This window comes from Lepidochelys kempii, chromosome 5 (genome assembly GCF_965140285.1).
Source record: "Lepidochelys kempii isolate rLepKem1 chromosome 5, rLepKem1.hap1, whole genome shotgun sequence".
NCBI lineage: Eukaryota > Metazoa > Chordata > Testudines > Cheloniidae > Lepidochelys > Lepidochelys kempii.
This window is the reverse complement of record NC_136384.1, coordinates 16,662,231-16,678,653: the sequence shown is the minus strand read 5'-3', so window position 1 is coordinate 16,678,653 and position 16,423 is coordinate 16,662,231. Positions and strand designations below refer to the sequence as shown.

Genomic DNA, 16,423 nt, shown 5'->3' with positions numbered 1-16,423 from the left:
CTAAAGGGTTGTCACCCAGATACTCTGGGGAGGAGGGTCTTATAGTATCTAGATAGACAGACAGGAAAACGATTATTTTTAACATTTCTATTTATTCAAGCTACGTCTGTCTAACTTAAATTTAAGATAGATAATACACTGGTAGGTGCCTAAGTGCTGACTTAAACTATATCATGTGTTTACATCATATTCACTTCAGTGGAGGTCAGTAAAAGCTGGGCATTTGCCACATGCAGCATTAAACAGAGCAAATCACATACTCTCAAGTCAGAATGATTTATGACTAAAAACAAAACAAATAAAACCTAGAACTAACAGAACTGTTTCTGAGAGAGAGAGTGTGCTCCCTCTATAAAACAACCTTGTCGACTCCCTCAGCAGACCGAAAGAATCATATGTGATGGTATAGTGCATAAGAAACAGAATCATAACACCTCCCATTCAGTCACATAGCTGTATATGCCTCATGTAATAGCAGTTGGCTTACAGAGCTATTTGCAATATTTCCCATTCTAGTTATAGGAAACATCACAATAAAAGGTAATAGCAACCCACATATGGTGGTGTATCCACTTTTTTTAAATATCACCCTCTATACCACACTGAGCTGGATAATAGCGTTTCACTGCATTGAGAATACTGTCAGAGAAAAACTGACAGACAGAGCAGGAACAAGAAGAGGGGTCATGGAGTAAGGCAAACTGAACTCAATTTGGTTCTACGTGGGCTTGGCCGTATATGTCAAAGCTATTTACAAAACCAGAGAGATACAATGACAGAGAATGTTTGTTTATCATGGCTTCTCTGGCACCAATCCCAAGATGTAGGCACCACATATCTAGACTTGGCAAAATTCAATTTTTTTAATAGTTTCAAAGAATAATATCAATGGTTATTTTTAAAATATTCTAATTTTTATCTATTTAAATTTTCACAGTTGAGCAAAATTACGGGTTTTAAGCATTTTTTAATTTATTTACATTTTCATTCAATTTTATGGGGATGGGGGAAAATCAGACAATTTATTTAATGAATGGTCATTGAGATTCAAAAAGTTGAAGTCTTAAAACCATTAAGATACAAATTGTTATCGTCGCATCCAAAATATACAAAGTAAATAGCCTTAAATCAAATTCTAATAAGTTATCAAACAGCATTTTTCTTACTTTGCCTAGCTGTAAATTTCAATTCTTATCAATGGAAATATGTTGTCATCTGTCTGTGTGTGTGTATGGTGAAATCGATGTCAACTGACATTTATCAACAAAAAAAAAAAATCTAATCCTTCCTAGCCCACTCGTATCTTTTAAAAAATACTCACACAATGACAAAAATTATAGTCTCCAGTAAAAGTAATTCAGACTTTCAGGTACCCACCTACACCATTCTGCAGTTATTATACTGCCCACAAGATAATCAAAGCTCAAGACTCCAGCTGTGCCTTCCTAGGGTCTACAAACCCACTGCCAATGCAGTCACCTCTTTCCCACAAAGAAACCCAGATGAGTTTAGCAGCATCCTGGAAGGGTGAAGACAGCAAAATACCTGGGCAAGACAACATGAAATAAAACAGAGAAACTGCTCTGGACAAACCCCTAGAATTGAAAGAGAGCAAGAATAAATTAATTAAATAAATAAACAACACAAAACACCATAGACAGTTATAATGGAGTCCAAACCTGAAACTCAGGTACTCCTACAGGACCCAAATGTAACCTAGATTGTAATCCTTTAGGACAGGACCAGGACAATGATGCCATTGTGTGTGGCTAGGGAGCTACCCGAGGGGAGGGCAGGAGGAGTTGATGCCTCTGATCTCACTCAGGATTTTTGATAGAGTGGAAGCTTTAGTATGCATCTGGAACACCATAAGAGCTCTGCCAGTTGAGGGAATACACTGGATCCATGCCCTTTCCAATCACTGCCCATCCCTCCTTTCCCAGCTGTGTGGGCCCCTCCACAAACCCTCACTGGTGGGCTTTCCACCTCAAGGCCCTACACATGGTCTTACAGCACCAGCAACCAGCATAAACCAGTGCTAGATCTAGCCCATCTTGGCTCAGCAGTGCCAGAGAAGGCATAGTACTCTGCCCAGAGACTAGTACAGCCATTCAAACTATAAAAATACCATGGATTTAAGCAATAGACATAGGACACTCTGAAGCGAATAAGCACCAAGGAGAAGGCAGGGGAAGAGGAATCATTTTAGTTGGTCCCAACGGACATAACCGGGAGCAATTTGAAGGAATATGGCAAAGGGTCAATATCAGAAAAAATTCTTAATAGTCTGTGCAGCCATCTTCCCAGGAAAGAAGTGGAAATCCCATCATTTGAGTCCTTTAAAGCTACGCTGGACAAAGCACTGTAGAATACAGACTGTAGGGAACAATTCTGCTAGATGACTGAATAGGACTTATCTCTGGTTTCTCTACAGATAGCATTGAAAAGATCTGTGGGATGAAAGTTACTGGGTCAGCTCATCCCCTATAACATCAGTGACCTTCACCTGGAACTATAGGCACTGACTTATTTTTCCAGGTGGGCGCTCCACCCCGAGGCCACATCTCCACTCTGCCCCTTCCCCAGAGGCCCCGCCCTCGCTCTGCCTCTTCCCACCCCTTGCTCACTCCTCTCAGCTCCCTCCCCTAAGGCCCCCCAGCCCACCTTCAGCTGGCTCCTCTCTATCCTCCTCTGCGTGCATCCCACCAGCCCCCAAACAGCTGACTGGTGGCCAGCTGTGGCTAGTGGGTGCTGAGCATCCCATATTTTTTTCCCCAAAGGTACTTCAGCCCCGAAGCACCCACGGAGTCGGTGCCTATGCCCGGAACAGTGGATTTTGTCAGTTTCACCTGGAAAACTGAATTTTTACATTTTTTTTTTAAATGGGGAGTGCCAACTCCTAACTAGAAATGAATGGGGAAGGAGGAGCAATTTGGAGGAACTCTTCCAAAAACAGCCTGATGAAAACGTTTTCTCGTTTGTCTGGTAAACATGCAGCTTCACAGCATCCTTGGAACTGTACCATTTCCCCCAAACAAATCTTTAAAATAAATGAGAAATTGGCAAAAGATTAGGTGTGGAAGGAGTGAGGAATCTAAAGAACAGCTGGAGAGTGCTGATTGATGTCACATTGTCTCATATGCTGCCACTTCATATAGCAGTGCAACGAAGCAGTGACTGCCTTAATGAAAAAAGCCCCGAACAATACCCAGCCTTGAACATCACAGTCCCATATACTGAGAAGCTTATTTCATTTTCAGCTGTGGCTTTTGTGCACGTCCTCTGACCTCAGCCTCTACCTATAAAGTCCAATAGTCAGGTGTATCTATCACTGCGGCCCTGGGGGTTAGCAGAATCAGGGTGGGATTGTTGCTCATGTCTTAATTTCCTTCTGCATCTTTGAGGGGTCATATTCATGTCATTAGAATATAAATAGGGCGTGATTAAAACATGACATTCCATAGGAACTCCCATTAGCTAGCATCCTAGGAGGAGGATTGTCTTATGATTAAGGCACTAAAATGGGACTCTGGAGACCCGAGTTCAGTTCCCAATTTGTCTATAAACTCCCATGGATATCTCATTCTGTGGCTCAGTTCCCTGCCTGCAAAATGAAGAAGATGCTACCTCCACGTCTTGCAGTGGTGTTTTGAGGATAAATTCTTTACCAATAGTGAGGAACGTTTTTTCAGATACACAGATTAGATAGACCTGCATACAGGGACAATGGATTGGCCCTAAAATAATATGTTGCCTGCTGCTGTATTGTGGGAGGGCAGAAGGCAAAAAAAATCAACAGCCCACATTTCCGTATGAAAGGTGCGTGATGCTTATGACTCCATGGCTCACTAGAAAAGTTTCCCCATCTCCTCAGACATTTTCTGTTTGTACTCAAAATCAGAGAGTGCAGGAATGACATTTCTTCAGAATGCTCAAAGCTGATAAGGAGATTGAACCAAAAAGCAATGAGGAAAACTGTATATAGCCCCAGGAGAAAAGAGAAAGATGGCAGGGATAGTATCATGGTACAGATTAATCTGCCACCAAAACAGGAACAGACAATGACAAATGGATATCTTCCATGGTTGTCTGCAGTGTTGTAACAATGTGGGTCCCAGGATTCATGAGACAAGGTAGGTGAGGTAATATATTTTACCTTCTCTCAGAAGTTGGTCCAGTAAGAGGTATTACCTCATCCACCTTGTCTCTCTAATGAGCGATGGACAGAGGTTACATAGTGCAGGCACACTAAGTTCTGTGTTAGGCTGGCTGTGCCTACTTCCAGCAGATATCCTTGGGTCCCATCTATTTTTTTCCTCTTTGGCAATACTTGCACATTAGAGACTGATGTGCCAATACGATACTTTGCTTGGCAGAATTAGATTTGTCTTTTTTTCTTCATAATTTCAGATCAATTTTTATTGTAAGCATTTTTTATTTATTTTGATTTCCTCAATTATGCAAAATTATGGGTTTTAAGTAGGGCTGTCAAGCGATTAAAAAAATTAACTGTGCTGTTAAACAATAATAGAAGACCATTTATTTAAATATTTGTGGATGTTTTCTACATTTTCAAATATCTTGATTTCAATTACAACACAGAATACAAAGAGTGCTCCCTTTATATTTATTTTTTATTACAAATATTTGCACTGTAAAATGATAGAAGTATTTTTCAATTCAGAAAAACATCCAAAAATATTAAATAAATTTCAATTGGTATTCTATTGTTTAACAGTGCGATTAATCGTGATTAATTTTTTTTAGTTAATCACATGAGTTAACTGCAACTAATCGACAGCCCTAGTTTTAAGCTTTTTATTTTTATCAATTAGACCTTTCACAACTGCAGGAAATTAAGGGGTGAGTGGCAGACAATTATTTAATGACAGTAGATACTAAGAATCAGAAAGTTTAAGTGTTATTTGTAACACACCTAAATCACATAACTTTGTCCATAACGTCTTCAGTTCCCACCGCTAGGAGGTTCGAGCTAATAAATAAATAAAATATCTCGGGTCTTTTATTGCAGGTACTGGAATTAGTAATTATTTGCTAGAACCAGCAGATGTTTTCAGATTTCAAAAGCTCTCCAGGGGCGGCAGGTGGAGCCCCCTTGCGGGGAGACTAGCCCCGGCGCTGCCCCTTCTGCCCACCCTTCCCCTCGGCCAGAGGAGCCCCAAGCAGGCCAGAGTCCCAAGCTCCCCTGCACAGAGTTCCAGGCCTCGCCTCCCCTCCCCAGACTCCAAGCTGCCCAGAGAAAAGTGTGCGTTTCTTTTCTCCGGAAGATGCTTTTGCTGTGCCCCATGCAGGTTCCAGGGTGGCTGAAGAGGTGGTAGCACATACCGCCTCCTCAGCCACCCCGGAACCTGCATGGGGCACAATAAATCAAAAACTTCCCTCCAAAACCCCCCAATCAGGGGTGCAGAGGCCACGGCAGTGCCAGAGGAGGTTGAGCCTCCCCTGGCCTATACCACCTGCTGCCCATGAAGCTCTCCAAATTTAAGCTTATATCCTTTTTGTAGTACAAAATGTTGAGCTGCCGAAGTCAGCCTTTGAGAGGTGCATGCGATATTTGTCTTGACCTTTTCTGAACACACTAAATGATTTTGCCATAGGCACTGAAGTTACGGGCACTGCAAGTGCACGCAATGCCACACTGGATATGACAGGCAATGACAGGGTTTCAACCTCTCCAGTTAGGCTGTCATCACAAGGCACTTCATACTCTATGCACAAATCAAAATCGTGCTTGAACTCTTCTGCCTTGCAAGGGAAAATATGCAGACTATTTTCATAGTCGCTAAAGTTATGAGAAATCTGAGGTGTGACAAATGGATCAAACACTTGACAGTTCGCAAAAAGAGATCCAGCTCCTTAGAGTCTGTCTGATACATTCCAGGTTATGGCTGCCTTCAGTTTGCTTTGAAATTCTGATGAGAAAGTATGTGTTGCAGATGAAAGGAATTGCCTTTTGGAGCCCACTGACCTGAGTTCCACTTCTTTTAGGCATTAAGGTACATCAGCAGGAACTTGTAAGTCATAGGTAAGCAGCGTATCAAGGCAATGTATGAAAGGTGTATTTGTTTTCATTTGCAAATGAACACTGTAGATTCCCTCCCCCCCAAAAATACACAAAGACAAGGTAACTTGCAGTACTGTTCTTGCTGATTTCCATCATCCTCGACCACCTAATATAGTTTCATTGCCTTCTTTGAGGTGAATCCTACCGCTTCTTCAATAAGAAAGTCCATCACACTGTCCCAATGCACATGAATGATTTTGTTGCCTTGACCCAGGAAAACTAACACAACAGCACAACATGATAGGGCGCATGCTCACGTTGTTGAAAGGTAACTTTAAAAGACCCCTTGCCTGTTGGCATGTTTAAATTTCACCAGAAAATGTACCGCAAATTTGTTCATGTTGTAGAATGCATCAGGGTTGATCGCATGATCAATGGCTATACACAGAAGATAAGCAATCCATGGAATGTGCAGTGGATGTGGATATATTTCTTTCGAGTCCTTTACTAAGCATGGCATGTATATTGTGGAGTCACTGTTGACTGATACACAGTATTCCCACGCTTGGCTGTATTCTCACAACACAAATTGAATCCAAATTGACATGACCCCTGCATTGCACTAAACAACAACAGAACATTTCAATAGAATCGTATTCATGGATTTATTTTTGTCACTGTAGAACACTGCAAGGATGTTAATTGCTGGCGGTCTGGAAAACTCTGGGTTTAATCAATTACTAAAGAGAATTTCCGACCATTCAAAAGATCCTTTATTGTAGCTCGGTGGTGAGCAAAAAACTTCAGGTGGGTATTTTTCTTCCAGCTATTGATGTTCCGGGCAAGTGCACGTTGCTAGTGCATACTTGTGAAGCAGAGCTAATAAAAAGCTCCAACCCCATGGGCAGTATTCATTGGAATTGGCTCAAAGCACAATACACGTACCAGATCGTGTGGAAAATCTGCAGCTTCTTCCTTCTCTCATTCTTCCTAAATACGATTCTATCAAAGCCTGGCTTACCTTTGCTTGACCCTCTTTTATTGTCAAATGAGATCTACTGTTTAGATGATCAGCAATACTATTGATCTTTCCAGAGATTTCTGTTTTACCAACTTTGCAGCACAAAATGTCCTTATCTCCCTTTCCAGACTTATTCACAGTTTTAAATTGGAGGTCAGGCTATTCACTAAAATATTCCTCTAGGGCAGTGGTTCCCAAACGTGTTCTGCCACTTGTACAGGGAAAGTCCCTGGCGGGCCAGGCCGGTTTGTTTACCTGCCGCATCCGCAGGTTCGGCCGATCACGGCTCCCAGTGGCCGCGGTTCGCTGCTCCAGGCCAATGGGAGTTGCTGGAAGTGGCAGCCAGTACGTCCCTTGGCCTGCGCCGCTTCCAGCAGCTCCCATGGGCCTGGAGCAGCGAACCGCAGCCACTGGGAGCTGCGATCAGCCGAACCTGCGGACGCAGCAGATAAACAAACCGGCCCGGCCCACCAGGGGCTTTCCCTGCACAAGCGGTGGAACAAGTCTGGGAACCGCTGCTCTAGGGTTTTCCTTTTGTGACTCGTTACTAATATAAAACAACAAATTTGGCCTCCCCTACTATACTAGTCCAATTGAGGCCACATGACAAATGTAATTGCATTCGTACTCTTTCTGAACTTCGATCCCAGAGCACTGTTGTGTTCATCAATCGGATCTGCAGCTCCAATACTGTTTGGCAGCCACTGTTGCCCTTTGTTACTTGGTTGCCACTGTTCCAGTCCCGCTAAGTGCTCCTATCCCAGCCAGGAAGGTGCATGCTGGGACCACTACAAGGAGGATGAGTCCCTGGCTATGGGGGAGGCCACTCCGTTTCTGAACAGCTCTGGCCCTGGAGCAGCAGATGGACCCCAGTACTTCAGGCTGATGAATGAGTGAACGGGGACATGGCAGCTGGGCTGCAGAGGGCTCCCTGCACAGCTGAGGGGCCAGGATACCAGATTCCTGCAGGCACTAGGTCAGGGGGAGGCTGTGCTTACCTACTACTATCCAAGGATTTTTTTTTTTTGTCAATGGCTGCGTATCACGTGAAATTGACGCTTACCAACGACTAACAATTTAGCATCCTTCCAAGCCTAATGAGAAAGAAAAGGTTAAGGGGTGATTTGATTACAGTCTATAAGTACATGAGGAACAAATATCTAATAATGAGCTCTTCAATCAAACAGAGAAAGGTTTAACACAATCCAATGATTGGAAATTGAAGCTAGACAAATTCAGGTTAGAAATAAGGTGCAAATTTTTAATGGTGAGAGTAATTAACTATTGGAACAATTTAACAAAGGTTGTGGTGGATTCTCCATCACTGTCAATGGTTTAATCAAGATTGGATGTGTTTCTAAAAGATCTGCGCTAGGAAATATTTTTGGGACGTTCTATGGCCTGTGTTATATAGGAGATCAGACATGCTCACAATGGGCCCTTCTGGCTTAGGACTCTATATTATTGCAGTGCATTGTGTCTGCAGGTGTTTAGGTGCAGAAGGACATAGGTTCGTAACAACAACTGTCCAAAACGTGAAACCAGACAAAATTTACCTGGGTTTATTACAAACCCAACAGGCAGGCCATGCTCACCAGGCTCTCTCTGACTTGTCAACAATCCTCAAAAGAACGGCCATACTGGTTCAGACCAAAGGTACACCTAGCCCAGTATCTTATCTTCCAAAAGTGGCCAATGCCAGGTGCCCCAGAGGGAATGAACAGAACAGGTAATCATCAAGTGATCCATCACCTGTTGCTCATTCCCAACTTCTGGCAAACTGAGGCTAGGGACACCATCCCTGCCCATCCTGGCTAATAGCCACTGATGGACCTATCCCCCATGAATTTAGCTAGTTCTTTTTTGAACCCTGTTATAGTCTTGGCCTTCACAACAAGGAGTTCCACGAGACTGACTATGCGTTGTGTGAAAAAAATATTTCCTTTTGTTTGTTTTAAACCTGCTGCCTATTAATTTCATTTGGTGGCCCCTAGTCCTTGTGTTAGGAGGAGTAAATAACATTTCTTTATTTATTTCTCCACACCAATCATGATTTTATAGACCTCTATCATATCCCCCATTAGTCGGCTCTTTTCCAAGATGAAAAGTCCCAGCCTTACTAATCTCTCCTCATAAGGCAGCCGTTCCATACCCCTAATCATTTTTGTTGCCCTTTTCTGAACCTTTTCCAAGTTCAGTATATCTTTTTTGAGATGGGATGGGCACATCTGCACACAGTATTCAAGGTGTGGGCACACCATAGATTTATATAGAGGCAATATGATATTTTCTGTCTTATTATCTATCCCTTTCCTAATGGTTCCCAACATTCTGTTTGCTTTTTTGACTGCCACTGCACATTGGGTGGATGTTTTCAGAGATCTATCCACAATGACTCCAAGATCTCTTTCTTGAATGGTAACAGCTAATTTAGACCCCATCATTTTATACGTATAGTTGGGATTATGTTTTCCAGTGTGTATTACTCTGCATTTGTCAACACTGAATTTCATCTGCCACTTTGTTGCCCAGTCACCCTGTTTTGAGAGATCTTTTTGTAGCTCTTCACAGTCTGCCTGGGACCTAACTATCTTGAGTAGTTTTGTATCATCTGCAAATTTTGCCACCTCACTGTTTATCCCTTTTTCCAGATCATTTATGAATATGTTGAATAGGACTGGTCCCAGTACTCCTTGGGGACACCACTATTTACCTCTCTCCATTCTGAAAACTGACCATTTATTCCTACCCTTCGTTTCCTATCTTTTAACCAGTTACCGATCCATGAGAGAACCTTCCCTCTTATCCCATGACTGCTTACTTTCCTTAAGAGCCTTTGGTGAGGGACCTTGTCAAACGCTTTTGAAAATCTAAATACATTTTATCCACTGGATCCCCCTTGACAACATGCTTGTTGACCCCCTCAAAGAATTCTTGTAGATTGGCGAAGTATGATTTCCCTTTACAAAAAACATATTGAGTATTCCCCAACAAATTATGTTCATCTACGTGACTGACAATTTTGTTCTTTATTATAGTTTCAACCAGTTCAATCCTCAGCCATATTACAAACAAGCCTGGGTTTCAGGAATGGTTTCAGGGTAGGAGCCATACAAAGCTCAGTGGTTTCCACCCAAAATCCACTGAAAATTTGTCACTTTAGGCTGAATTTTGCTTTGAGTTTCCAGATTTGTTAAATGAGGAAACTCAGAGTGAATACCAGGAAGAAGGAAAGGACTGTTGAACCTCCTGTTATCTGAAATCACCCTGCTTCAGATATCTCTCTTCATAACATCCATCCCACAGCCTCCAGAAAGACATGCCCTCTCACTATATAAATCATACATGTACTGTGGAGACTTCAGAACTCTACTCAAATACACTCAGAAAAGGCCCAGTCTAGTCAAACAAGCATGGGACTAGATACCAGAAGTTCTAGGACAGAGGTTCTCAAACTTCTTTGTTGCACCACCACCACCCCCTTCAGAGATTCATGCCCCATGTGCACAACCCACTCTTTTTCTCCTCCTCTCCCCATCAGACCCTTGCCCAAGCCCCCTGCTCTGCTCCCCCCAAACTCCCTTGCTCCCACTCTCCCATGTTGCCTGATCTATTGATTAGGTATCAATTACACGGGCCATTTAAAACATTTAAAATTCCCAATTAACACTCCAATATTTGGCAGGTTTTTGTCCCAAGATTGGGCAGAGTATTGTCAGAATTACTGTTCAGGTGGGAGCCCCAATGTACACAGCAGTGACCACAACACTCACACTCAGGAAAAAAACATTTGAGGTTGCAGAATTTGTATTATTACTATGATTAGTCCTATAAATAAACAATCCAAACAAGTAAGACGAAGTAATACAATCCTATAGTTATGTCCAGCACCATTACATGTGTATGCTCACTCTATCCTTAGGGAGGACTAGAAGGGTTGAGACAGATCCTTTATAGACCATCATCCAAATTCATGAGTGACTCCTCCCTTCTTCACCATATTTCACCCTCATAACATTGGGGTGCCCTTATCCTTCAGATTAGTATATTAATTAGTTTAAACTCATTAGCATATACATAAAAGTTAGTTACCATAGCTACCTGCTGTTAGGCATCTGCTGATATTTACCCACAAAATATCTTGCGGTTACCTGTCAGTAGTTTTATGCTTAGTTTCAGCTTTTTCCAATATTGCAAAACAAGCAAAACAAAGTCTTATGTCATCTTGTGACTTAAGGTCACTACTAGTTTACTTACTTATGCTAACACTATAGAGCAACTTACTTCCTCTAAGGCTGCAGGGGCTTACTCTTATGCTAAACACTTAAACTAGTTCTTATAGCAGGGTGGGCAAACTTTTTGGACCGAGGACCACATCGGGGTGCAAAACTGTATGGAGGACTGGGTAGGGAAGGCTGTACACATGTCCCCAAACAGCCTGCCCCCCCATCTGACCACTCCCACTTCCTGCCCCTGACTGCCCCCCTCAGAACTCCCCACCCATCCAACCCCCTCCCCCCCACACACCTTGTCCCCTGACCGCCCCCTCCCGGGACCCCCACCCCCTCACCACACCCCGGGACACCACCCCCTATCTAAACCCCCCCTGCTCCCCATCCCTTACCCCCCCAGAACCTCTGTCCCATCCAACCGCCCCCTGCTCCCTGTCCCAACTGCTCCTTAACCAATTCCCAGCCCCCTTACCATGCTGCTCAAAGCATGTCTGGCAGCCGTGCCGCCCAGCCAGAGCTAGACATGCCGCTGTTCTGCCCTGCAGGAGCGTGCAGCCCCGCCACCCAGAGCGCTGGCAGCATGGCAGCGGCGTGACTGCAGGGGAGGGGGGACAGCGGGGCAGGAGGGCCAGGGGTAGCCTCCGCAGCAGGGAGTTCAGGAGCCAGGCAGGACAGTCCCACAGACTGGATGTGGCCTGCGGGCCATAGTTTGCCCACCTCTGTCTTATAGGCCTGGACCTATAGGTATCTTGCGTTTCTGCATTCTTATTCTTTTCTTTCCCCTTATAACCAACATGTGGGCTACGGGGGATACACCCAGCCTGCTGCACCCCCTCCCTCCCTGTGGTGGGCCACGATGCCTACCAGGGTGTGCCTGCTGACTCCACTCTGCTGCTGCGGCCCAGATCCTGCTGCCTGATACCACCAGCCCAGTACCCGGGGCTCAGGCAGAGCAGGGTGTGAAGTGGGAGGGGTTGGGCAGTAACAGGCTCTCGGAGGGAGTGGCCTAACTCTCCAACCCCTCCCCTCCAGGGCCTTACTTCCACACCAGACCAGTAACAGGCACTGCAGGGGGCGGGCTTGCTCTCCAACCCCTTCCCCCTGGGACCTCCACGTGCATGCTGGCTGCTGGCATTGCCTCCCCACAGGCAGGGGCACTGTCTCCACCATCTCCCCCCTGATAAACTGTGAGAATGTGCTACTTCACATCAGGTCCTCACGCCCCCCTGATAAACTCATTGCCACTCCTGGAGTGGGGAGGTGCCCTCCAGTTTGAAAAACTATGTTCTAGGAGCTCTAATCCCAACCCTGCCAATGACTTACCACGTAGCCTCAAACAAGCTTCTTCGTCTCTCCAAAGCCACAGCTTCCCCGCCGCATGAATGAGATTTGTCATACTGACCTGTCACAGGGTCTTGTCATTTAACTGATATTCATACAATGCTTTGAAAGTGTGAAGTGCTGCTCATAATTAATAAGCGGCCAGGATCTTTCATGAAGGGCAGCAGCAGAAATCAGCTCCATGTTGTAAGTCACTGATGAGGATTTATTTAAGAGGATCCAATCATTAGTTTTACACATCCAGAGACACGGCAAAGAGGAGGAGGTGTAAAAGACTAAGCCTAGTATTATCAAACAACACTACGGTTAGGTCACTTATCTGACTGTCAGGCACCTGTAACTCCCTGTAAAAAACAAATCACCCACTTTATTTCGGTATCTAATTTTAAGCACCCAAATTGACCAAAAGTATGCCTTAGCTATAATCATGTTTTGCTCCAGAGCCCAGAACCACCACTGGAATTTATTAGTTAGATAGATCGATCCATCATAGTAGGTCATCTCGTCCATCCCATCAGTGCACGGTTGTTCCCAGAAGTACAGAGAATACTTGACACCCAACAGCTTTCAGGTGCAGATGGCTGACAGTTTGAGTCCTTCACTGGGGCAATTAAGAGCCATAATAGTAACCGTGTACAGCTACGAACTGGTGGATCACTTACACCACATCATAGTTCAGCATTCGTTACTCTAAAAATGTGCCTTTCCTACACAGCCAGAGAAGTACTAAAGCGCCTGCAAATGAAATGTCCGAGGTAATGCTACACTCATAAAGTCACCGTTCATTCATGCACACACCATTTAGACATTTGCCAGTCAAGCAAACAGAAGTATTCATACTCTTTAGTGTATGCGAGGAACCACAAAAGGCCTGATTCTCTACACACTTACAGCAGTGTAAGTCAGGAGTAACTCCACTGAATTCAGTGGAGTTAACTGAGTTATGGAAGAGAGGAATCAAGGGGATGACAGCCCACAGAAGGGGATGACAGCCCACAGAAGAATTGGAAGCAGAGTATAAGAAATATTATAATAGAGGGATGTTGTGCCAGTAGACTCATCCTCATCATTCCCCAACAAGCCTTTTAAAAGCCATCCTCATGTCAATGCCTCTCACAAGATAGCATGCTTAAAGACACCAGTTATCACCTCCCTTAGCCACTACAGCACATCCTACAGGTGCTCTGATGCTATTTTTGCCTTCTGTTAGCAGCAGCATTTGTAACTAGAGCAGGAACACGAGAAATGTATTTAGGATTTCCATGGAACAAACAGAGCTTGTGAAAGTGATGGGGCCCTTTTCTCCTAACATGCCAGGCCATGCCCCCAGCACACACTCCCTCCATCCAGCCTCTCCTGTGCTGCACCCCACAGACCAAGGAGTGGGCTCTGAGTCCTTTCTCCCTGGGGAATGGGAAATACCACCTCTCCACAGAGACCACTGTCCACACAGCCAGATAGCACGTCTCCAGTGTAGCACGGGGGGGGGGGGAGGACCGACTGGACTATTTGCCCCCACAAAGTGATAAATACAGCAGCCCCATCACCCCACCATCGCACTGGGGCAGAGGAGGGACTACAGCGCTGCATTGTAGAGACCCCGCCAGGGAAACTCATGTCATCATCCTTGCTTAGCTCTCTCCCCATCTCCACTCCTGTCCTGGGGGGGGGGGGGGGGGGAGGGATAGGTGGGCCAGGCCAGAGGCATGAAAGCCAGAGAAGGTCCGCTTCCCACCTAGCAGTGAACCCCGAAGAGGGCTAGAATCAAAGGGCTCCAGGAGCAAGCGAGCTAGACTCAGGTGCTGGGGAACAGCGCGAACTGCTGGGGAACAGCGCGAGCTCCTGCGGATTCCCCCCCTCCCGCGGCCGGAGGGGCTGCCTGTGGTCGCCTCTTTCATTACTGCGGGAGGGGCAGCCCCTCAGCCCGAGCCCGCCCGGTGCCTTCCGCTACCTGGGGAAGCACATCCCTGGCACAGGCACTTACCCATGGAGAGAGAAGCACCCGCCGCGAGCCCAGCCGGGAGCGCGCCTCCTCGGACGGGGCTCGCCTCGCTCCTGCCCCTCCGTCCGCAGAGCGAGCCCGAGCAACCCGGCACATCTGCCCCGCTCGGCCCCCGCAGCTCTGCCTCCCGGGGCCCCGCCCACCGCCTGACGTCAGGGCAGGCCTGTCCGTCACGCGGCGGCCACCTGCCGCTGCAGCTCCCCCGCGGGAGCCGCGCCGAGCGCCCTGCAGGCGGTGTCCGCGCTGCCCGGCTCGGTCTTCCCCAGCCTGAGCCCCGCTCCAGGGCAGCCACCATAGGTGGGTTTTCAGCGCCCCCGCCTTCGGATCTAGGGTGACCAGACAGCAAGTATGAAAAATCAGGAGGGGGGGGGGGTAAATAGGAGCCTATATAAGAAAAAGACCCCAAAATCAGGACTGTCCCTGTAAAATTGGGACATCTGGTCACCCTATTCGGATCGGCTGGGCCGGATTCTGCTCTCATTTACACCAGCTCCTTGGACTTCCCTCGCACCAAGGGCAGGGCCACCAGCTAGCCCGCCCCCGGAGAAATAACGCATCCCGCGGTTGTAGGGAAGAATAAAAGCCCGAAAATTCACAGCCCCAGTAATAAACGACTCAGCCAGATGTGGGTGTTGATTCCACCAGTGTGACTGGCCAAAGGGACTTGGTGACAGGAGCTGGTTTTGCTCTCCACGGAGCCTTCCAGTCAAGGGCCTTGAGACACTTGGCAATGAGTGGACACAGGGAAGTAGCCTTAGCCCCATGTTGGAGGTGTAAGGTGTTCTGATGCTATTAGTATATGGATCCCTCTAGCCAACTGGAGAGGTTTTATGTTAGATTAGGGGAAAATGAAACAGAGGGAGAGTAGGTAATTTGCCAGAGTCTCACAGGAAGTCTCTGGCATAGTTAGGAAGATCCCAGCTGTCCTGACTCCCAGTCCTGTCCTTTAACTACAAGATCCTCCTCCCCTTTTGGGGTGGGACTGGGGAAGTCAGGAATTCCCACATCCCAGTCCCTAAACTCTCTGTTCTCTGGCTGTAGCTGTTCAGTAGCTGTCTCAGCCCCTGGTAGTGTACTTTTCCCTTCCCCTTTTATTGAGTCAGACCCTTCATTCTGAACAGGCACATGGGGGCGTGGAGCAATAGCCCTGTATAAGGATGTTTCTCTGCTCTGCTCAGAAGCCAGCTACAATATCGCAATGAAGCACAGGCATGGATTAACTTCCCCAAAGGGGAGGGACGGGGAGCAGAGAGGCAAGGTGAGAAGGGGGCCCTAATGCTGGTTCAGATCATAGTAAAGGTTGTGGCAAGAAAACTCTCATGTTCTCATAGTGCCACGCATCTCCCACACCTGACGATCGGATTCTTTTTGTGGATACAGACTAACACAGCTGCTACTCTGTAACCTGGTTATGTCGCAGAGACAGCCATTGCTGCACTGGTCCAGGATCCTCTCCTGGTGCTGGATAAAGACCCAGGCTTAATTTATGAGGTCTATCAGCCACCTTTCAGTCCAGGGATCATGAGGTGATGCTTACTCACTGGCAGATGATGTGGGGGTGGAGGAAGACAAAGCAGTTGCCCTCTGGTAGCTTCGTTCTTCTTTCTCGGAGAAGCAACCCAAGCAAGCTCCCTGATGTAGGCACAGCAGAATCCAGTTCCAATATCCCTTCTGTTCAACACATCCCCAGTATCTCCACCTCTTCTGACTTTATCACTAGTCTCACAGTGGTTGGTGCTTCCATTAAAGTCGCACCTCCTGGAATCATGATTATGAGAAAATAACTTACTCTAAAATAAAAG

At 46.0% G+C, this 16,423-nt stretch overlaps 1 protein-coding gene across 8 annotated transcripts in view; it reads right to left on the bottom strand.

The window, feature by feature from the left end:
- Positions 1-14,754, bottom strand: part of MAPK4 (mitogen-activated protein kinase 4) — a 158,641-nt gene extending 143,887 nt beyond the window's left edge. For 3 of the 8 annotated variants that reach the window (XM_073343541.2, XM_073343539.1, XM_073343542.1), the window contains exon 1: positions 14,604-14,688. Coding sequence is in view for 1 of the 8 variants with exons in the window: in XM_073343546.1 (XP_073199647.1) it covers positions 14,604-14,717 (114 nt within the window). In the remaining 7 variants the exon portion in view is untranslated. Of the gene's footprint in view, positions 1-14,603 lie in introns of all 8 variants that reach the window. The other 5 variants (XM_073343535.2, XM_073343545.2, XM_073343546.1 and 2 more) reach the window with 4 other exon arrangements.
- Between the last annotated feature and the right edge of the window lie 1,669 nt (positions 14,755-16,423).